Source organism: Corylus avellana, chromosome ca5, assembly GCF_901000735.1.
Source record: "Corylus avellana chromosome ca5, CavTom2PMs-1.0".
In the NCBI taxonomy this organism is placed as follows: domain Eukaryota; kingdom Viridiplantae; phylum Streptophyta; class Magnoliopsida; order Fagales; family Betulaceae; genus Corylus; species Corylus avellana.
The window spans coordinates 14,754,974-14,778,541 of NC_081545.1; the positions used below are offsets into that span (position 1 = coordinate 14,754,974).

The 23,568-nt window shown below is 37.0% G+C and overlaps 2 protein-coding genes across 2 annotated transcripts; one reads left to right on the plus strand and one right to left on the minus strand.

The window, feature by feature from the left end:
• Positions 1-1,712: 1,712 nt before the first annotated feature.
• On the plus strand, positions 1,713-2,132 carry LOC132181836 (protein AGENET DOMAIN (AGD)-CONTAINING P1). The gene has a single exon (XM_059595066.1). The coding sequence runs from the start codon at positions 1,713-1,715 to the stop codon at positions 2,130-2,132; it is 420 nt and encodes a 139-aa protein (XP_059451049.1).
• Positions 2,133-2,860: 728 nt separating this feature from the next.
• LOC132180458 (phosphoenolpyruvate carboxylase 2-like) lies at positions 2,861-11,975 on the minus strand. The gene is made up of 10 exons (XM_059593292.1): positions 11,420-11,975; positions 10,252-10,643; positions 9,921-10,005; positions 7,912-8,134; positions 6,987-7,090; positions 6,814-6,901; positions 6,448-6,602; positions 4,374-5,372; positions 3,572-3,958; positions 2,861-3,322 (listed from the first exon to the last, which is right to left on the minus strand). The coding sequence occupies exons 1-10, from the start codon at positions 11,585-11,587 to the stop codon at positions 3,026-3,028; spliced, it is 2,898 nt and encodes a 965-aa protein (XP_059449275.1). The 5' UTR covers positions 11,588-11,975; the 3' UTR covers positions 2,861-3,025.
• Between the last annotated feature and the right edge of the window lie 11,593 nt (positions 11,976-23,568).

The following is a 23,568-nucleotide window of genomic DNA, read 5'->3' on the forward strand; positions in this document are numbered from 1 at the left end:
GCAGGTCCCGAGCGGGTCCCTGTCAAGTCTCGTGCAAGTCTTAGTGGGGACCTTATTGGAAAATATATATATATTAAAAAAAATTATTTTCCGTGTGCAAGGTAAACGTCGTAAAATGTTTTCGACGGAAAATATTTTTAGAGAAAATGGATTTCTTGAAAATATTTTATGAAAGAAACCATTTTATGTCGAAGTAAACGGAGCCTAAATTTAATAAAAAGGGAAAATGTATAATAAGTCTTTAGGTCAACCCTCCAAAATTTAAAATTTCCAGAGTTTTTTTTTTTTTGAAAATTTACTCCCTAAGTCAATTGAAATAACAATAAAATTTCTGCCGTCAAAATTTTTTAACAATTGTTAAGGCTACTCAAAACGCACCGTTTTATCTTATTAAAATATTAATTTTTTATTAATTTAATTTAAAAATCAAATCTAAAATTTTTTTAAAATTTTTTTTAAAAAATTGAAGAGTGGCCAAGAGTAGCGCCCCCAACTCCTATGGGGTGGGGCCACCCCCATGGGGTTTAGGGTGGCTTGCGGGCCACCCCAAACCCCCCATGGGTTGGCTCGAGCCACACCTTGGGCGGTTTGAGCCCCAAACTCGGGCCACCCCAAATCCCCCATGGGGTGGGCGCGAGCCACCCCACCTCTGGTCACCCTTCAATTTTTTTCATTTATTATTATTATTAATTTTTCGATTTAATTTTTTAAATTAAATTAATAAAAAATTAATATTTTAATCAGTAAAACGGTGCGTTTTAGTAGCCCTAACCGTTGTTAAAAAATTTTGACGACAGAGATTTTATCGTCATTTCAATTGACTCAGGAAGTAGATTTTTTTTTTTTAAAAAAAAAAAACTCAAGGAGTTTAAAATTTTGGAGGGTTGACTCAATGACTTATTATATATTTTTCCTAATAAAAAATATAAAAAATAAAAGGAGAAAATTTATAAATATTAGAATTAAAAAAAAAAAAAAAACTAAAATTGTTGGGGGTAGCTGAACCACTCCAAAACTTTTGGGGATGGTTTTAGCAACCCTCTTTAGCCAAATAGGAGACCACTCCCCTTGAGCCAAATTTGAAGGTGGTTCGACCACCCTTTCTAGGCAATCTCGAGCCGATTCGACTATATATATATATATATATATATATATATATATATTTGTCATCACCATTAAAAAGCATATCTCATTTGATAAAAAGCATGGACCAATAAAGCATTTTTTCCAAAAATTAAACGAAAGACATTTTAATCAACTTCCAACCAGCATGGTGATAAATACAAACTTCCCAAAGGCTCCAATTGGAGATCATTAATTTTTTCAGTAGATAACAATTGTGATTCCGGCAATCCAGATCTCAAGGATAAAACAAAACCGTCCGATTATAAATTGCAGTTTCTGGGAAATTATCCCAACGGTCCGATTATAAATGGGTATTTCCGGGAAATTATCCCAACGGTCCGATTACACGTATTTACTAGTCTCATCGGGATTTATTGATTGCGCGTATTTATTTACTAGTGTCAAAAGGATTTAATGTGTCTTATATATAAGCCTCAGCCCAGTTCTTCATTTACTTGCTCTTCAAGTACGTATCTCATCCAAATTCGATCTCTTCATTTACTTGCCCCTCAAGCCTCTCTTCCAAGTTCCAAAACTCTCTCTTTCTTTTCTCATAGAAGTTGGTTTCCGCGAGTCTGCATTTAGAGATGGCGTTTTTCTGGGGCGATGAGGTGGAAGTCTGCAGCAAACTAGATGGGTTTGTTGGTTCCCACTACGCCGGCACGGTGGTGGCAGAATATAGACACAAAACCTACGCAGTGCGGTACAAGACCCTCGTCACAGAGGACGATGAATGTCGGCCGCTGGTGGAGGTGGTCGGTGAGGACGAGATGAGGCCTGAGCCACCCAAAGTTTTGGCATCTGGGTTTGCTTTGTTTGAAGAGGTTGATGCGTTTGACAATGATGGTTGGTGGGTGGGGAAGATCACTGGCAGGAAAGGCTCAAACTACTATGTCTTGTTTGATAAATATGGGGAAGAGATTGCCTACCCGTTTTCTCAGTTGAGGGCTCATCTTGAATGGGTCGGTGGCAAGTGGGTTTCTCCAAAGAAAAGGGTGGTGTTTTGAATTTTGATGCTCTCTTTTGCTACTCAAATATTGTAAATCTGTAAGGGATTTTAATTGTAGGCTTCTTTTGTTACCCAAATTATGTTGATTTTGTTTGCCCCTTAATTTGGGCATGTTATTAAATTGGTCGACTATTAATTCCAATGGGATTTCTTTGCATGGGAATGGAATATGCTTAACTTGATCCCAAACCTATTATTGAGTTTTTAATTTGATACTCTCAGTGTTGTGGTTTTGTTCTTTGAATTTTTTATTTACGGTCTGCTTGAATTTGCAATTTAAATATGTATGATTTGAAAATGTGATTTTCAATTTAAAAATATATAATTTGAAAACGTGATTTTCAATAACACAATTAAGCATTTGACATTTTAAATCGAATTTAATATTTAAAATTGTAAATTTTCAAAAAAAACCTTATTACTAACAGATTTTTTACGGCGCTTTCAATTATTTTTACCAAACCAACACTTTTTTTTTTTTCAAACAAATTTTTTAAGTGTTAAACGCACTTTTAAGCCTCTCAAACACTCACCCAAACATGCCCTTAGTTTGGTTTATGAGAAACTATATAAAATGAAAGGAAAGAAAAATGATATATATATATATTTTTTTTTTAAAAAAAAAAGTTTATTTAACTTGGTGCAGACTAACCAAAAGTAGCCCCCTGATTGTGCCATCACCAGGCTAATAAAAGTAGACGATTTCCATTTTGGAAGCCCAAAAGAATGCACAAGCTAAAAACATATTGTTATTAACGGCATCGTAGGATATGATTTATTACATGCTGGCTCGCAGCTCTAATAGAGAAGTTGCATTTCATACATTATGTTAATATATTTGAAGGAAGTGAGACGGCAAACATAGGCAAGAAAACGCTGCACGACCATCCCTTAACCAGTGTTCTGCATGCCGGCAGCAATTCCTTTCATGGTCAAAATAAGGGTGTCCTCCAAACCTGGAGCATACTCACTCATGGGGTTAAGCTTCACAAGCTCGGCAGCCGGCTTGCTCGATTCCATGCATTCCTTCGACAAGTGTGGTCTCGTCTTCACGTCGTAGTCGGGATCACGGATCCGTTTCAGTGTGTAGGCTTGGCACACATTAAGGGTTGTGATGTATGAGTCACGAAGGCGGAGTCTCTGCCTCAAATATGGGTCTCCTTCAAGAAGATCCTTATGTCCTGCAACCTACAAAATTAACAGCCAAGCTTATACATGGTTTATCTTCAAATTAAGAGCATCATGATATGCCTCAAAAGCAGGTATTTTTTAGTCCTACTAAAGTGATTTGAACAGATTACATGTTTAGACTACTTGCATTTTTACCCTCAAAATAAGTTCTGTTGATTTGAAATTTTGAAGAAAGAAAACCAAAGCGAAGGTCGAATTATGGCAATGGGGTCTTCCTCACATTCAGTAATTTACAACTTAAATTACCTGGAGGAGAAGCTGCTTGGTTTCTTCATAGTTGGCCCTTAATAGCTCCCCAAAAGACCATAGGTCTTCTGACACCAGGAGATTGTCATACAGAGCAGCAATTCCAGGGTCCCCCTTGGCAAACACCATCTCAACTAGGTCAATTGTGACCCTGAAGAAAGGCCACTGATTATACATCTCCCGAAGCATATGGAGATTCTTTATGTCCTTCTCAATTATGTGCCTAAATGCTGCCCCAAATCCAAGCCACACTGGTAGATGAAACCTTGTCTGGGTCCATGCAAAGATCCACGGGATTGCACGGAGTGATTCAATCCCTCCACTTGGCTTCCTTTTTGATGGACGACTCCCAATGTTCATCCGACCATATTCCAACTCTGGTGTTGCCTGCAGTGTTGAGGAAGAGGATTATGTAATGTTATGGGTATCTCGGATAACTTCCAGTGACTTGGAAATTATTTAACAAAAGAAATATTAAAGACTCAAAAAAACTGATTGTGAATTTTGTGAAAATGTAATCCAAGTAGCTAACCCAGAAAAAACTAAAAAGCAACAGAATTTTATTGAGGGTAGAGCAACGCAGGACAGAGAAAGAGAAAATAAAGATGCTATCATTCTTGGGAACCCATGAAAATCAAAACAAGAGCATACGAGAGGTGAGGTTATTCAATATACACGTCATTTGTGAAATATTGACTCAAGCATGGTAATCCAACTAAAATGCAAATTTAATACACCCTCATTATCCCAAACTTGGAAGGGAAATTTAATCATGAAGGTTACTATAAGGAATGACACTTACACGGCGGAAGTACTCAACAAATCGAGGTTCCTGGAAAACTATGGAACGGTATTCCTTCGTTGCAATAACTGCCATCTCGTCCAGGAGTGCACGCCATTCGGGCTTAGGCGAGACAGGTGGATGCATACCGTGCTCAAGTGTAGCAGCTGTGAAACGCTGGAGTGTTCTAAAGCACAAGTGCTCCTCCCCAAAAGACTGTTCAATAACTTCACCTTGAACTGTCACACGAAGCGAACCCTGAATCGTGTCAGGTGGCTGAGATAGTATAGCAAGATGGGTGGGCCCTCCACCCCTACCAACTGTCCCTCCACGACCATGGAACATTGTAAGCTTAACTCCATATTGCTTAGCCACCTTTATTAGCTCTTCTTGAGCCTTATATAACTGCCAAGCAGCAGAGAGCCGGCCAGCATCTTTTCCGGAATCTGAGTACCCTATCATGACTTCTTGCTTCCCATTGATCCGGTTTCTGTACCAGTCTATTGAAAAGAGACGAGCCACAGCAGCAGGAGCAGCCTCAAGATCAGCAAGTTTTTCAAACAGTGGGACAACCCTTAATGGCTTCTTAACATGACATTCACGTTGTAAAAGCTCAACAGCAAGCACATCAGATGGGGATGTTGCCATTGAGATTATATAGGCACCAAAGTTGTCTGAGGGAAGTTCTGAAATGACATGGAAAGTATCCAATACATCAGCGATTTCATCGGTTTTGGGAAGATCAGGCCCAAAAAGAGGGCGCTTGCCACTGAGCTCAGACAAGAGCCATTTTTGCCTGTGTTCCTCTGACCATTCTTTATAAGAACCAATGCCCAAGTGCTTTGTGATAGCATCAATAACATCAGTGTGCCTGTCAGATTCTTGCCGGATATCAAGTTTGACAAGTGAAAGCCCAAATGTAGAAACTTGTCGTAAGAAATCAAGAAGGCTTCCATCGGCTATAGGCCGGTCACCACAAGAGCACAGTGACCTGTAACAGAGTTCGAGAGGCTCCAGGAACTAGAGGGGAAAAAGAAAAAATCAGCACCATGGAAAACATACCTTTGAATCAGGAAAATTGCTATGTTCTCATGTGTTTTAAGCTACTGCAAATTTCTGGGTGAGCAATTTTTGGTGGGATTGAAGCCATCCAAATAACTGTCAAATGCCTAAATAATTCCCAATATCCCAGAGCAGTAAATCAATCACCTTGCAGCCACTTTAGTATGTCAGACGCAATAAATCATGCACACTAAGTGGAACATTATTGCTGCTCAATCAATAATTACTTCTAGGATTTTGAAGTATGGTAGCAATATGATAAAAAAAAGACATTTTTCCTTTCCTACCAAAATAATATCCTCACAGAGCTCATCTACTACCAAGTTAAACAAGATTACTTAAAAAATTTAATGAAGTTATTTGAACATAGAAAGATTTTCTCTTTAATATCAAAAATGCAAGAGGCAAAAGCAAAAATTTCCGGTTCTATCACGAATGTTCATTAATTCGAACATAAGACAAGAAATAAAGAAAAAGCTACAATGATTATTACAAAAAAAGTAGAAATGGTTTATAAACTGAAAATATTAGAATCAAAATTACTCTTTCTACGATATCTTTCTTCAAAGTTTGACAGGCTATTCTAGGTCTGGACCTCTTAGGAAGTATTAAATTAGCAGATAGATAATTGACTCAATTTTTTCCAATATAGGGTAAGTAGGTAACAACCAATAAAACTAGAGGTAACTGGTCTGTAAACACAAGTTCAACAGCCAAAATACATAAAACCTAGCATAAAGTATTGCCTAAGTGCCTGATATCCTAAATGAGAAAGAAAAAAAAGAAAAAAAAAGCTTCAGTATTTGAGTAACTGCTAAGGCAAGCATATTAGATATCGCATCGGATCACCACAACAACATATTGCTGGCACATTAAAATATGTCAATTTCATTGGAGAAAGTACCAAGTATTCAGTTTAATATATATATATATATATATATATATATATATATAAGCAATTGGTTCAGAAGTAGCTAGATCATTCTCATATCGTCTACAAGGGAACTTATCAGAACTGGAGAGATGGAAAGACCTGCTCAACATTGGTGAAAGCTGCATCCTCAGGAATATCAGAGATCCCATTAGCTAATATCTGACGCGCACGTTCACGTGTGTTATACAACTTGTCCCTTACATCACCAAGAATAACACGATATGGCTCATTTGGAGGAACTTGTTTCCAAAACTCTGCATTGATGAAGCATTAATCACAAAACAATCCAAGGTTGATAAATATATTTCAAAAGTTCCAGTTCAGGCATGGTGTTCTCCTAAGTTGTTCAACATTAGATAAATTCATTTTACACTAAGACAATGAATTTCCAAAAACAAAATGATGAAAAATTGAGTTCATATTTAAATTTCCACAGCATTGAGGCTTGTAACAGATATTGCATACCTATGTAGTGTTTTGCATCTTTCTTTGAGGACCTATGAAGTTCGTCAGCACGAACACGTAGCTCATCACAGCAACGCCACATAGACAACTGCCGACAAAGATACCAAAAAAACATTAGATGCTGGTATAACAAAAAGGTTGTGATGGTGCTCCGAAGATTGAGTTTTAGATACCTCAAACATGAGATCCTCGATCTGGGAAAAGTACAAATTAGCAGCCATCATTCTAGCCAGTAAGCATACGTCCCTTGTAACTTCAGGAGTAACCCGGGGGTTTCCTGCAGTCCACATCAGATAGATATAAGCAACATACAATGATCACGATAGACATGCTTCTGTGTGTGTGAGATATATGTGTGTGCGTGTGTGTATATATATATATATATAGAGAGAGAGAGAGAGAGAGAGAGTCAAGGTGAACATCTTCTTTTTACATAAGGAAATCGAATAGACAAGGAAACTTATAAACTTTTTATTTTTATTTTTATTTTTATTAATAATATTTTTTTTTTTTATGTAGGGGAACCTCTCCAAGGTATGGCCCTTCGGACCCATCCCTGCAGAGTAAACCCTAATCCCGTGCACTGTACCCTCAGAAGTTTTCATACACGGAACTGATTAAATCGCTGGCTTTTCACTAGGGGGTGTGGCCCCAAGAGATTGTTTGCACCCATGAGGTGTTGAACCTTGGACCTTGAAGGGAGCAAACCTTAAGACTAAGGCCTCCACCACTTGGGCCAACCTCTTGGGGTTACTTATAAACTCTAAATGCATAATAAGGAAACCCACCAAAGTAACTGTTACAAAAGTAATTTCTTTAGATTGAGGTTTGTGGTTTTTATTCCCGGGGGGCTGTAGAGTGGAAGTTGTTTTCGTGCTTAAGAGTAAGAGGCATACTAATTGGTTGCACCATGGAGAATGATATAGGCAATTCTATGTTTGTACTTTAAGCTAATAAATTACATTAGTCTCCTTCTTTTCATTTCATGTCTAATAGATATTAGATGATGATCATCATTAACATAGTAACTTTCTTAATCATGGAAATACTGGAAGCAATATGTAAATTGAGTAATTCCTTAAAGAAAAAGAAACATACCATCACGATCCCCACCCATCCAAGAAGAGAATTGAATAAGAGGGGCATTGTAAGGAACACGTTCATTGATTCCTATGTTCTTCAAAGCTGTGTCAACACGGCGTAAGAATTTTGGTACACCTTTCCATATTGTCTCATGGAAGTAGCTCATTCCTGCCCTCATCTCATCTTGTGGAGTTGGGGGTGTCCTTTTTATTTCATCAGTACGAAATGCAGCTTGAATCTACATGAAAAGAAAAGAGAAATAACACATCATGCATAGTTTTCCAACAAATGATGCTGGATATAATTTTTATTAGCAGTTTATGAACAGTATATCTATTTAGATCTTGAAGAATAAATGCTCATGCAGATCACATCACATTAAAGTTGAGTTATGAAAACCATGGAAAAGAGAAACTCTCAACTTAACCCAACTAACCTATCTCTACTTGGAGAAGAGATGAATGGTAAGATAAGATAGGTGATGTCGGAGAAAATCGACAGAACTTTTATTTTAATTATGCATGTGTGTTTTAATTTTCTTTTTTAATAAGGATTGGGTTTTCCCTTTTCCATTAAGATTAGGACTTCCTTTTCCAACTAGGTTTTGTTTTCCTTTTCCTTGTTAAATTAGGAGGTGCCTAGCCTATATAAAGGCATCTAATCGCTATTTTTCAATTAAATTTGAACTATCAATTAAATTTAAATCTTTCAGAATTATTTTTCTGTTTGCTTATTTGGGGCAATTATGGTCTTTCTCTTTCCTATTTGTTATTTTCTCTCTTCCTGAATTCCCTTTCAATCTTCAATTCTTAATTTCTATTGCTATCATACGCTATCAAAATAATCTTAGTTCTGCCCGACATCAATAGGTCTAGGAAACTAATATTGTAACATCCTTGCTCCAAGTGGTATGATATTGCCCGCTTTGGGCCAAGCCCGCACGGTTTTATTATTGGGTTTACCCCAAAAAGGCCTCATACCATTTAGAGAGAGTAAATTCCATATAAACACATTATCTTTTTCATGCCCAGGCAATGTGGGACGTCACAAATATGATTTACATGTATGACGAGACTCGGCATTCCAAACACTATGATTTTCTAACACATTAAATAAAGAATAAATATGCAAATAAACCCTAAAGTTTATACCTCAAAAGTAGCAAATGGATTTCCATTTTCAAGGCAAATGATTAGGGAAGTGAGAGCTTCACAGTGACATCGGATTACCAGGAAGTAACAAAGCATTATGCTTCTGGCATGTGCTTAGCCTTCAAAAATAATTTAAACTAGCAAGTCTTTCTTATAGCTAAAGAATCAAGTTATTTATGCTTTTTTTTTTTTTCTGTTCTTTTTGTGCTAAGTAAATTGAAGGAGAGGAATGGATTAGGCCTATTAAGCATATTCCCAAGCCACCTTAAAAGGGGCACTCTTATATGTGCTAAGACTACAAATCAGATCTCATAACACAGAAATAAATAGGTAATAATTTAAGTGAATTCTTTTATTTATGAGTCTTCAATTCACACAAAATTTCCTTTCATATGGAATGCATATGAATAAATTAATATCGTATATATTAATATGCTATCTCTAATACCTGAAAGAAAAAGGTGGGGGGGAGAACCTTTAAATGACAGACAAAATCTAGGAAGAAAGGATCTCAAGTCCACAATGCACTCCATATTTGCATTAATCGAATGCATATGAATAAATTAATAAAGTGCATTTTTACCATAAAATTCCTTGAGCGCGCATGTGTATGAGAGAATGAGACAAAGAAAGAGAGAGAAGCTTCAAAAAAAAACCTAGTTGTGCTAGACTTCTCAAGGATTAAAGGACATTTGAAGGCTAGGCGACCTACAATTTTACTACACTATCACTCACTAAGCAAATTTCATGGGTTACACAATATGGGAATATAGAACATGCAATATATTATGAAAATAATTTTGTAAAAAAAATAAAATCAAATTTATGTACATAATAGCAGGAAAAAATATCCCATCATTGGCATCTACATACCTCCCTTTGCAAAGCCTCGTCAAGTTCTTGCTTATCATCAGGAGTTATGTCTTTGGCATACAACTGAGTTAAACAATTCCTTACCCTGAAAAGATAATAAAGCAACACATATTAGCATGAATCTTGGTAAAAGGAAAAAAAAAAAAAAAAAAAATCAAACTATCACACAGACAGTATTTAAAAGACAGAAGAGGTAAATAGCATATGAAAATACTAGTGCGTACTGGAGGGAGATGATAAACATATACTAAGCCAACTCCTTGCCCAGTAGGCTTCTGCAATTGCTCTTCTTGCATGAGACACAAAATATCAAGGTAAGTGGTGAACAAACCTTGCATGCTTTTGAAGCAAAGATCTTCTCACAGACTGAGTGGGATGTGCAGTTAGGACCAAATCTAAAGTCTGGTTCTTCAAGGCCTCAAACACTTCTTGAGGGGACTTCTTCAGTTGTCCCACAAGCCTCTTGAAAGTCTCCTCAATGTCTGATTCAGTTGTTGCAGAGCTCTCATCAGCAAAATCTCCCTTCTTTAACTTGATCCTCCTTCTGTAAGCAATCTGAACTTCCTCGGCCAAGTTGGCCAAATTAAGCATGTGAGAAAATGATTTAGCAACGACGATTGAGTCCCCGGGATCCAAACTCGTTAAGACATTCCCAAGCTCCTCCAACTTATGAGGGTCACGCTTCCCTTCATATTCAGCTGAAAGCTCATAACAATCTTGAACCTAATTGATAATAGATGATAAAAGTTAATCAGAAACTTCGCTATTAGCAGAAAATCTCAAGCAAGAACCACCCCAATTTTGTAATACCATCAATAAGTCTGTTCATGTAGAACATTTTACAGGAAACTTTACATGTTCAAACAAAATTGTCTTTACCATTAACCTAACTCCAACTGAACACCGGAAATACAACAACCTAAACTACACTCAAATTTGGGTTTTCCTATAAAATAAAATTAAAAAGAAAAAAAAAAAAAAAGTCCCATGATCCAAGCAAACAATTGTATTTGTATCATGCATATCAAAAAAAATTAATTTATAATTTTTTAGTTTTTTCCTCCTAATTTTCCTCGTGAACCAAATCAATCACCACAGACTACAAATCAAAATAGAAGAAGCTTACAAGATACAACTAAGAACAGTAAGTGAAGCTTTATCCTACAAAAGTACAGAATCAATCAACATGAAGGAAAGGTAATAGTTTTGGACAAAAAATTCTTCCCACCAAAACATAAAGTAAGAAATTCCACACCACATGTTGTGTTTAGTGCAAAAAAGAAAAAGTGTATATCTTCTAAAACCAACTAATAGTCAATCAAAGACCACAAAAGCTTACATGGGTATTCAAGAAATGCTCTAAATCGTCATAAAACTTACATTACAGGCATTATAACAAAGCAAAAGTAGTAAAAATACTTCAGTTTGAGTAAAAATGAAAGCAACCAGAGAAAAAAGAAAAAAGAAAAAAAAAAAGGGGGGGTACTAGAACTCATTACCGTTTCTTTGATATCCTCGCCATGCAAATCTTGAAGAATATCTAGGAACCGATCCAACAGCAAAGCATCATACTCCACCAGCTTGTCATCCTCAGACACCTTCCCTGGCGCCAATAGCCTCAATTGAGCGTCAATTGAAGCCAACTTCTCTAACTTTCGAGCCGCCATCTCTCTCTTTTATGTGCTCTGTTTTCGGCCTGCTCTGTTTCTGATTTATCAACCAGTGAAATTTGGCACTGAAAATTTTACAGCCAAGCTAACTTTTTTTTTTTTTGAAAAGAAACAAACCCAATTGATCAAAAACTGATATAAATTAAGCACTCGGAAAAAACAAAACGGAAAAGAGTGGGAAACAGAGTGAAACCCGTGAATCCCAGTGAAGAAGGTATAGGTACGTGGACAGTGGGTTCCCTATGATCTCTCCACGAGAAAGTAGAAGAAAGAGAAAGAGGCTTTGATCATGGAAGAGAGATCGGAGAGCGTGATCTGGGGCAAGACTCGTGTGTGGGTGTTCTCCATTTATAGATATAGGAGAGACAGAGCCTCTAAAGTTTCACTTCATATCAAACACCTACTACTCTCTTTATTCGAAAAGAATAAAATAAAATAAACGATGCGGCATAACTATTTAAAATAAAAATAAAAATAATAAAAAATGCCACTCAGCACTTGAATTGACTTGGGTGGAATATTCCATGTCGGGTGGGTAGTATATGCAACTGGGAAAAGTTGCTTCTCTGATTATGGAGCTTTAAGCAATATCCAATTCATTTATTTTCTTACTTACTTAAAAATATATATATATCCTTTCTTTTCTTTGTGTGGCACTAGTCCTTAACCCATGAGCGGGATTTTTTTGTTATAATTTAATTATAAAATTGAAAAGTATTATCATCGTAATTTTTATTATAAGTTATGTCGTATATTTAATGCAATCAAATAAATCATCTCACTTCAGATTCAATGCTTAATTATCTCTTCCGTGTTTAATTATCTCTTTCGTGTTTTAAAAGTGTTTATATTCATTTCCTACGTAACAATCAAATAAGTTTTTACCTTTCCCTTCAAAAATAAAAAAAAATTACTTCCAAAATATGCTTGAAAAGTCGAGTAAATCATACAAACAAAAAATAAATCACATAAAACATTCAAATGAATTAAAACATACTCAGGGATGGAACCAAGAATTTTTTTCCTAGAGGGTCCGAAATCGAATATATATATATATATATATTGTACCCATACGCGTATTCATGTAAATCAAGACAGACAAATCTTAAATTTAATTTCATACTTAAGCCATAATTAAGTCATAACTGTATACAAAAGTTACATGTCTATAGAATCATCTTCAAAAAGAACTTCCCTTCCGAGTACAAAAGTATTACAATTTGTTATAAACATGTAAAAAAAACAAAAAAACAAAAAAAATCATAAAAGAACTCTGTATGTTCTTGGAATCATGCTCAACGACGATCTTTCACAGAATAAAATTTATCAATTATCATCTATGTAGTGAAATCCTTAGCAATTTCTTTCTCAAATAAATGACCAAATGATCTGCTAAAAACTCATCCTCCATTCTACTACGCAATCTAGATTTTACAAGTTTCATGGTAGAAAATACTTGTTCAGTGGTGGCGGTAGAAACAAGTAGAGTTAACACTAGATGAATCAACCTGTCAATCAAATTATAAATTTCTGACTTTCCCAAAATTGCCAATCATCCGCATAACTCAAATAAAGTGGACATATTCTAAAAATCCGAATGATTTGGCACATCAAGCTGATAATGATGCAATTGAAATGTCAAATAGATTTTTTCTTGCGAAGTGAAATCTTGAGGATAAAACTTCTCAACTAAGTTGCATGTATCATCAATCTTAAATGATTTGTATGCATCTTTAGGACTTAAAGCAGCGCTAAGAATAAGAAGTTCCACTACATGCTCATTGAATCTACTATTCAATTTTTGCAATTAAAAATCTATTGTAGCAGTAAATATATCAATTCTAAAATGATGCTCCATTGTCATCAAAGATTCTTCATCTTGGCGATGGGATCTGCCTCGAGCTTTAGTGTAATGAGCATTCATATTAGGAACATCAATTTCATTTTTTTTTTTGACAAAATGATTTAACAATATCAAGAAAAGGCTCACACTCTTCATTTCTCAACTTCTGAAGAAGTAATTTTGTAGTTGAAACTACACTCATAGTAATTAAAATGTCTTGAGAATTTTGTTGTAAAGCTTGGGAAAGAGAGATAATAAATCTCGTAATCTATTTCATCAAATGCAAGATCAAAACAAATTCAAATGAGGTTAATATCATATAAGCCGCCTCAGCATCACCACGTTGAGTATAGTTGATTTCCTCCTTTGAGATTCTCTCAAGAACTGAGCAAGTGGATGAAACATTCTTATCAAGCTACAAACAGATTGAAAATGAGAGGACCATCTAGTATTTTCAGGTCGTTGCAAAGTAACAATTTGGTTCCCCCCCCCCCCCGAGGAAAAATTCAAAAACTCAAACCCCAAAAAATAAAAAACTTTCTATAAATAGAAACCTTTTATCCAAAAAGCCATTGTTGACCCTAATCAAGGTCAATAGAAATCACGTCTAATTTTATGGAGTTCCAACTCACAAAACAATCCTTATTCATAATTTTTGTTAATCATGATTCTTAACATCAAACTCCAACTTATTTAGAATTTTCATGTTTGAGGAATCATAATTCCCTTGGGAAATTATCATTAACCAAATTATTCTTGGGAAAACGAGATCCCAAAATATTAGGCTAAGGATCTTTGAATCTTTATTATTTGAGTTCATGGGTCAGTTTTAGGGTTTTGGAAAACCCTACATAATCCAAGGCATAGCCGCCCCTAGATTTCATGAAGCCTAGGTATTGCACTCCATGAATGGCGGTTGGCTACCTTTCCAAGTCTTTCTCTTAGTCATGGGTTGGACCCATGGCTAAGACCCATTAAGGTGCAAACAATGGTTGGACCCATGGTTCACTTTTTTGCTTAGTTATGAATTCAATTCATATCTTAGCTTACATTGTGATTAAATCACTATGTAACGAGTCATCAAATTAATGAATGCAAACACATCTCATTGAATCCAAACTCTATTATAATCAATGACAATATCTAAACTAGCACTCAAAAATAAAAATAAAAATAAAACAATTGATTTCATCTTTATGTGTTTTATTTCAAGAACTTGAATATAATTCAAAATTCTTCTTAAAATGCATTCCAATAATTTGCAACTTATTTAATTTTGATTGCAAACATGTTATATACATTGTATTGTGCCAAATACTACTTAATTTAATAGATAATAATTGGTATGTTTTAACTTGCTAGTGCACAAGATCAAACGATAGTATAGTGCGGCAAATACGAGATCATTCCCACGAGGATTGTTGATTTTGTTTAGAATTTATTTTCTAAATTAAAATGTCAACTTTGTCACGAAATTGATATTATGCAAAAAAGAAATAAAGATAAATGAAAAAGTAGGGCTTTGATATCCACCACTAATCATGCTCAATAATATAACAATATGCCAATGTTCCAATCATATTATGAATACCTAATGTTTGTCAACCTAAGGGCATGTGTGTCTACTCCTTAAGCTATTGATTTTCCTAAGCAACGAATTAGGCATGGGTGTCTACTCTAATTATTTTCTTTCTTAAATGATTTTAAAGGATTTAACATGGGTATTAACTAAGTTGTTCTTTAAGAAAACATAAATCTGTGGAAATCGACAAACACATGGAACCTAGGGTATGAGTGTCTACTCTCACTTTTCCATGTTGATTAACCTAAGAACTCGTGAGGAGATTCTTTTGTCACTCTATTAAGCCCAGGACTCGATCATCTAAATTGACTTAAATAACTAATCCATACCGCATGCATATGTTGATCAGGCACATTCATATGAGGAATTCGATAAAACAAGAATTAATCAAGTTAAGCATCACAATATGATTATCACATAGGCGCAAATATTGAAATATTAGAGAACATAATTAGAGCTTCAATTTAGCCCTACGAAAGTATTTAGTTACACATAATTAAAATAAAGGGAAAAGAAAGAACCAAAAACCGCTCCTAGAAGTAGCCTCCAAATTCTCCTCTCCAATCAAGCATATAAAAATTTGTCTATTGAATGGTCTCTTGAGTTGTGAGGCTTAAAAGTCTATTTATAGGGCTTAGGAGAGTCCTAGATGCCCTAGTAATCCTAGGAAATTCGTAGGTCTAAAGTTCTAGTTCAACTAGGACTTGGGAAACTTAGTTTGGGAAGGAAAAGGAGTCTTGCCGCGTGTTTGAAATTTCTCCAGCACCTGAGTGCGCTCGATCGCATGGGTGGTGCGCTCGATCGCACTCCTACGAACGATCCTAGGCAATGTGCGCTCGAGCGCACAACTTCACGGCTCAAGTCTAGACTTCTCATTTCCATAATTTTCCAAAATTGCCCTTTAAGCTTGAATTTTCCAGAATGCTTCATTTTCCTCAAAAACATATAAAAAGAAATAAAACACAAAAATGAAGTAAAACTGCACAAACTAACAAAACTAAGAGATTAACAAATATAAATTAAGGGGATAAAATATGAATAATTTAGCACATAACACATTGTATAACATATTTCATAATCAAAGAAATTTCTTTCTTTGATCAAGCATCAAAAGAAAATCTTTTACAAATCAATGCATGTAGTTTTAGTTCAAAATTCCAGGTTTGGTTTGTATTGGAAAACTGACTGAAACGTGTTGAAGAAAAATTTAAAACACCGTTTCAATTTTTCCAATGCATCAAGCAACATCTTTACATGTGAAATCAAAAGAGAAGGGCTCAAGGACCTAGTACTTTGGCAGGAGGAGCTAGGCCAATTAAGAAGATGGCAGTAGGAAGTTATCCACCCTAGAGGTCACAAGGACGTGCCTTGAATACCCCTTAGGCTCAGCAGCGGAAAAGTCAGACGCCTGAACTGTGCCGAAAGTGTTAAAGGGTGCATTGGGGACCTTTCAGAATGGGAGTTGGGATGTTCTATAGATGCAGCCAATTTGGTCACTTTAGCAAGGATTGTGTGAGCAAAGGAAATGCTTAGAAGCCTTTGGCGCTAGCACGAGTCTACTCACTGATTTCTGGAGAGACGGAAGGAGGATCAGAAGTCGTGACAAGTACTGTACCTATACTTGGATTTGAGGTTTCAGTTTTGTTTGATTTAGGGGCTACCCACTCTTTTGTATCTATCATGTTTGTGAGACTGTCTAGACTCGTAGTACGAACTTTGGAAACCGGTCTTGCTATAACTACCCCCGTAGGCAAAACTATAGTCTGTAAGTGAGCAGTTTGTGGATGCCTTGTTAGCATCTGTGGAAGGATACTTCCCGCAAGCTTAGTTGTTCTCCCTATGAATAGTTACGACATTATTCTTGGGATGGATTGGCTGGCAAAGAATTTAGTGGTTATTGACTGCGCCTAGAAGCAAGTTACGTTCAGGCCATGGGGAGAAGAAGAAGTTACGTACATTAAATCATAGGTGAGGTCTTTACCTCCCACTATTTCGGCCGTTCAGGCTTGGGAGTTCATTCTTGGAGGAGGACAAGTGTTTTTGGCATTCGTGATCACCCTGGTGAAGGAAGTGAAGAAGGACCTACAAGATATCCCTGTGGTGTGGGATTATTCAGATGTCTTTTCAATAAACTACTCAATATTTCCCACCACAGAGGGAGGTGGAATTTGGAATCGAGTGTGTGCCGAGCACCAATCTTATATCGAAGGCACCATATAGGATGGCACCGTCAGAGTTAAAGGAGCTAAAGGAACAACTCCAAGAGCTATTGGATAAGGGATTCATCCGCCCTAGCTCATCACCGTGGGGGGCACCGGTGTATTTAGTGAAGAAGGGCGGGTCGATGAGGATGTGTGATGTGAAAATTATAATTACTCGCAAGCACACGAGTTGTGTGCAGTATAGATTGTGCAAGTGTGAGGTCGATCCACAGGGAACTGTGTGTGAAAATCAATTTCTAATAAAATTAATCCTATTTTAACCTAGTTCCAAATTTCGAATTGTGTCGTACAAAAAATATAAACTAAACTAAAATAAAAAACCTTAAATGTAATTAAATGATAAAAGACTAAGGTTTCAGAATTCACCTCACCAAATCAAAGCACACATTCTCATGTTTTATTCATACATCCGTCAAGAAATTAAACCCTATGCATGTTCTATTATTTTTATAAAATTAACCAATTGAAACATTCTATAAATCCATCCTTATTACAAATTACAACGAATATCCAATTGAGACCAAAACATCCAGTGTATCCATTTGAATAACGAAAAACAATGGATATCCAATTTCAATCAAAAGATTCGAATTATCCGTTGGATGAAACACAACGAATATCTCATGTTTTCACAATTTATAAATAGCAATCAATCACAATTTTCTCACATAATTGAATTGAAATGAACATCAATTACATTAAAGGTCGGAATTGTGCGAACAAAACATGAAAACATAAAACTAATCAATGACGAGGCTTCATCTTTAACCTTAGTTGAATAATCTAGCCTCTCATGACTTTAGAAAGCATAAAAATACTCATTGAATTCATGGAAACAAGAAACTTACAAAGGGAAATCGTTTTAGAGTTCAAAAATGACAAAAACTTGAAGTTCAAGACTGAACAAAGCCCCATCGGTGCGTTTTCAAAACAAAAATGTGATATTTATGCAGTTAATTAGGGTTTCAGCATTTGCTAGGTCGGACGAGTGCACTCGATCGCACTTGAGCATGTATCAGTGGTCCTGCGGCACAGTTGCGCTTGTACGCTGCTTTACCATGCTCGAGCGCATGTATGCTCGAGCGTGAGGGTGTTGTGCTTGATCCCAGTACCCAAATTGCTTTGCTTCCACTTTCCTGCAACTTTCGCCTTAAGACCGCAGTGTTCCCTTAGCAACCTACAAAATACTAAAGCACCAAAGTACCACAAAACATCATAACATAATAAAGATAAAGGATTAACAAATGCAAATTAAGTGGCCCAAATATGCAATATTTGGCACTCATTAAATACCCCAAGCTTACATTTTGCTAGCCCCTTAGCAAAACAAAACAAGAAAACAAGAAACATAAATCCTCTGTTGTGGAAGAAACAATTGCATTTAGCATATGCAACAAGCCTTTTAAACCCTTAGGCATCTCTAGAAGACGAGTGAAGTCTCGTGAGGGTTTAATAGCAATGATACCCACAAACATTTTTAGCACTATGTCATCGACAAACATGAACTTCCACACAAACACATGGTTCTTACACTATGAGCAGGTTTAACATAGTGAACACCACAATCATATCATCAGGACATCCAAAAATCATTCAACTCACAAATGGAAAATTGAGACAATGACATGTTCCAATAAGTGCAAAGTGAGCCTATCATACAATCATGACGCTTCAATTTTTCTCAATGTTGTGTGTACCTCAAAATTCATAGGCATTCACTCAGATGAAGACAACCAAGGATTAAATCAAAATATGCAAATTTTTGTGTACGCTGTGCAATACTCGGCTCCCTTAAGTTTTCTAATTGACTTATGCAGCAAGTGTTGGGCCAATGACTCCAAAACCAGATGGTTTTAGGGCACTAGATGTAGAAACATCCCGACGGGCGTAATTTCTAAAGTCAAAAAGGCTACAAAGCCAAACTATCCATACAATCAATCAAATTGAATTTTTCATCTTTTTACACAAACACTCAATGCTTAGTGAGGCAAGAGGTCTGGTTACTCAATGAGAAACTCAAACTGAGTTTTTTTTTTAAAAAAAAAAAAAAAATTTAAGCCAAGGTTTCATCAACACTTCATCCTACAAATCTCAAGATAGACACTAATCAAGTCAAATCTCATACCTCATAGATCCTATGCTAGTGTGCTTGTGAAAATCAACTCAAACATGTGAAATCTCTCTAAACCAACAATAAGTCAAGAGACTCACATTTCTAATGATATGCTGTGTTCAATATGTTAAACAAACCAATGACATGCAAACCACAGTTAAAGTGTAACTTATGCTCAATCAACAACATAGCACAATTTTTTTTTTTTTTTTTTTTTTATAACAAAAATAACAAGAAAAAGACCAAAATGTCTACCCCACCCCTAAAATAAAATGACAGATTGTCCCAATGTGGCCAAAAATATAGTACCAAATGGGTGGCTCAAGTCAGGTGCAATGTAAGAGAACGCTCCCTCAAACTTGCATAGCAGACACATGTCCTGAAAAGCACAACAAAAACAAAACAAAACAAGCAAAACCAAATAAAATAACAACAAAAAACTAAAAGTAACAAAGGGTTGCCTCCTAGAAGTCCTAAGTTTACAGTCTTTAGCCAGACTTTCCACAGCAGGTGCATTGCATGATCTAAATGGCATGCGACAATAGGCAAACGCACCAAAAACAAATGTGAGGGTAGTGTTCTATTGTTCGCCAGGATCCAAAAGAACTTGGTCGTAGTTAGGATAACCAGCAAGCACACAGTAATAGGGATGTCCAGCTAACCATTTCATCAACTTATCAGTGAATAGGGGAGGGAAATGATCTTTCCTTGTAATGGCCTCATCTTGTTGTAATCAATGCACCCTGGCCACTTAGTTCACACATGAATGGGTCTAACCCATTTGCCCTCAGAAATCAACTTGAGAGGCTCACTTGCTGATGAATATAGGTTGGGGAATGATATCTCCATGGTTTCCCCTTTTTTCGGCTACATCTCAGGACTGGGATCCAAAACGGCTTAAGCTTGCTCAACTAATTCATCAAAGTCCAGATCATATCCAAATTGATCAAAGCGTTCTAGCACTGGGTCCTCCATACTCGACTCACTCACATCCTCAGATGGCTCAAGTACCCTATCCAGGTCCATATCGCCTCCACACTGAGCAAAATGCTCTATCTCAAGATCCTCAATACTTGGCTCATGCAAGGTCCCAACTTTCTCAAGTAGCCTATCTAAGTCCAAATCATCTTCATCTTGAGTAAAGCACTCCACCTTAGGGTCCTCCAAGCTTAACTCACTCATCTTCTCATCCGCTATCTCTTCAATTAGGCACACATTGTAGACCTCATCATAGTCAAGTGGCTGCTTATTGATGTCGAAGATGTTTAGTTCCACTGTCATATTCCTAAAAGAAATTTTCATCACACCAGTCCTAGAGTTGATTAGGGCGTTAGCTGTAGCTAAAAAAGGTCACCCTAGAATCACAGGGATTTGACTCCCAACATTCAGAACTAGTTCCATGTCTATCACTATGAAGTCCACAGGGGAAATAAAACTTGTCCATCTTGATCAAAACATCCTCAACTATTCCCCTTAGTCTCTTCACTGACCTATCAGCCAATTGGAGAGTCATAGATGTGAGCTTCAATTCTCCCAACCCCAATCGTAAGTAGGTTGAATAAGGCAAGAGGTTCACACTTGTTCTAAGATCGAATAGTGCCCTTTTAATCCGGCTGACTCCTATCATGCAAGAAATGGTAGGACACCCAGGGTCTTTATACTTTATGGGAAGCTTGCATTAAAGGATGGAGCTAACTTGCTCGATCAGGAATGCTTTCTTTGGGACATTGGTCTTTCTCTTGACAGTGACCAAATCCTTTAAAAACTTAGCATAAGAAGGCACTTGTTGGATGGCATCCAAACACGAAATATTTATCTGAACTTGTTTGAATGCTTCCAGAATTTCAGCATATTGCGCACTCTTCTTCTGGGCCTTTAGTCTTTCTGGATAAGGAGCTTTTGGAACAAAGCTCCTTCCTCAACAGTGGGTATGGCTCTAGAAGGCTTAACATCTCTCCCCTTATTTTTGCCACTGTCTTGCCTTTGCGGCACAGCAGGATTCTCTTCTGGCGAAACCATTCGATTGTCCACTTGTCTCCCTAACCTAAGTGTGACAATGGCCTGCATATATTCCTGCCCGTGTGCAGAATTTGAAGAACTTTCAACCGCAAACTATCCCTTAGGGTTGGGCACGGGCTGACTCGAGAGCTTTCCCTTCTCTCTCTCACCCAACTGATTTTCTATTTGTTCGATCTAACTCTCCAACTTGGTAATAGCTTAGGTTTTTACGATTGTGGCACTCCTCACTTCACTTATGGATTGGCTTGTCATCTGCATGAACTCCTTGAGAGTTTGTGAGGTCTGAGATTAGAACTCCTTGAGCGTGTCTTCCAAAGACGAATGTGAAGACGACGTTGGCACTTGATTTGGGGCTTGGAATGCCCGAGGTGGCACTAGAAAACCCGAGCAACCCTGATTTTGAGTCGGTGGAAGAAATCCAGGAAAGTATTGATTTTGAGCATGATGAGGGGCTCCTCCCTGATTCACCAGCTGGTTCTGCTTCCTTCAGAGATTGGGGTGGTTCCTCCACCCTAGATTATAGGTCTCTGAGTATGGACCACTTGATTGCTTCCTATAATCATTGAAAGTGTTCACTTGTTCTATCGAACACTCAGCATAAGCCGATAGAGATGGACAATTCTGAACTGAGTGCAGATGACTCGCACAGATGGAATAACTTTCAGCATTGAATGCATTGGTTGCGTTGATGGGCTGGCTCATTGTGAGAGCATCGACCTTTCGAGTGAGAGCGTCTATCATTGTCCTCAACTCCTTGTCTCCCTTAACCTCATAGAGGCCTCATTTCTTGGGAGCTCGAATGTGGTTATCCCGACAACTTGAAAAATCCCATTGCTGTGAAGTGTGGGACAACTTATCCAAAGCTTTGTACGCTTCATCTCCTGTCAGATTCAAGAATACTCCCCCATTCATAGACTCAATCATGCTATGGTTGGATTGAGTCAATCTTTGGTAGAAAAACTGAACGAGCCTCCATTTCTCATATCCATGTGGAGGGCACTTGATTTGTAACTCCTTGAACAGTTCTCATCCTCCCCTTGAGTAATGGAACTAATTTTCTTTCGGCACTCAATGACTCTAGACATTAGGAAAAATTTATTGTAAAACTTGTTCAACAGGATTTCCCACGATGTGATGGATCCGGGCATGTTAGAATCCAACCATGCCTTGCTCGATCGTGAAGGGAGAAAGGAAACAGTCTCAGATGGACAAATTCTTTAGAGAAGTTCTGGAATGTGAAAGTGACACATATGTCACGGAATTTCTTCACATGACTATATGGATTTTCAGAGTCCAAACCATGGAATGAAGGTAAGATTTGGATGACGTGAGGTTTAAGATCAAAATGGGTAGCATTGGTTGGTGGCAATACTATGCATGAAGGGGCGTTTGTCACAACAGGTGTGAACAAATCCTAAGGGATGTAGTGTAGTCCACATTCCAAGCTCTAGCTTGCTCCATATTTCTCAGCTCTCGCATCCTCATTCTCAACCCTAGGCTGCTCCACATTTCGGGATATGTTGTCTCCCATCTCAACAATCTCTCTCTCTACTGCTACTCTCCGATTTCTCCCAAGGGTTCTATTAATGTCGGGATCTAGGGGTATCAACTCTAGGTTCAAGGATCGCCGACCAAGCATACACCAAACAAAAAGTTCTAAAGTAAACTAACTAACAAAAATCAAATATTCACATAAAAATAAGAAGTACAAAACAGAAACCAAAATACCAATAAAAATGAAACAAAAGAAATTATATATATATATATTTCTTTACAGATTCTGGTTTGTTGAAGCTAGCTGTGGAGGTGCACTCGAGCGCAGGTAAGGTGCGATTGAGCGCAGAAGCTCGCGGGGTGTGCATCTGCTGTGCCCTCGCACTCAACTACGGAAACATCGAGCACAGGCACGTGGGATGCTTCCTGCGATAGGCTCGAGTGCGCTCGAGCGCAGGTGAGGTGCGATTGAGTGCTTTGGCATGGATTAGTTCTTGCCGAAATTGCAACAGAAACACAAAAACAACCAACTTTCTTCTTCTTCTTTTTTTTCTTATCAGAAAATTGCAGAAAAAAATAAAATTAAAAATTAAAAATTGCAAAAAGACAAATAAAACAAAAATGCTTCCTAAACTAGTAGAAAAACAAAATTAATTTAAACAAAAATCAATTTTCACAAAAACAAACAACTCCCCAACAAAGGCT

Coding starts and splice junctions, on each gene's coding strand:
- LOC132180458 (XM_059593292.1), bottom strand. CDS start 11,587: ATGGCGGCTCGAAAGTTAGAGAAGTTGGCTTCAATTGACGCTCAATTG. Junction 8,135..9,920: donor ACGAGGCTTTGCAAAGGGAG/GTATGTAGATGC, acceptor CTTTTCATGTAG/ATTCAAGCTGCATTTCGTAC. Junction 3,323..3,571: donor CCAAGCAGCTTCTCCTCCAG/GTAATTTAAGTT, acceptor TTAATTTTGTAG/GTTGCAGGACATAAGGATCT.
- LOC132181836 (XM_059595066.1), top strand. CDS start 1,713: ATGGCGTTTTTCTGGGGCGATGAGGTGGAAGTCTGCAGCAAACTAGAT.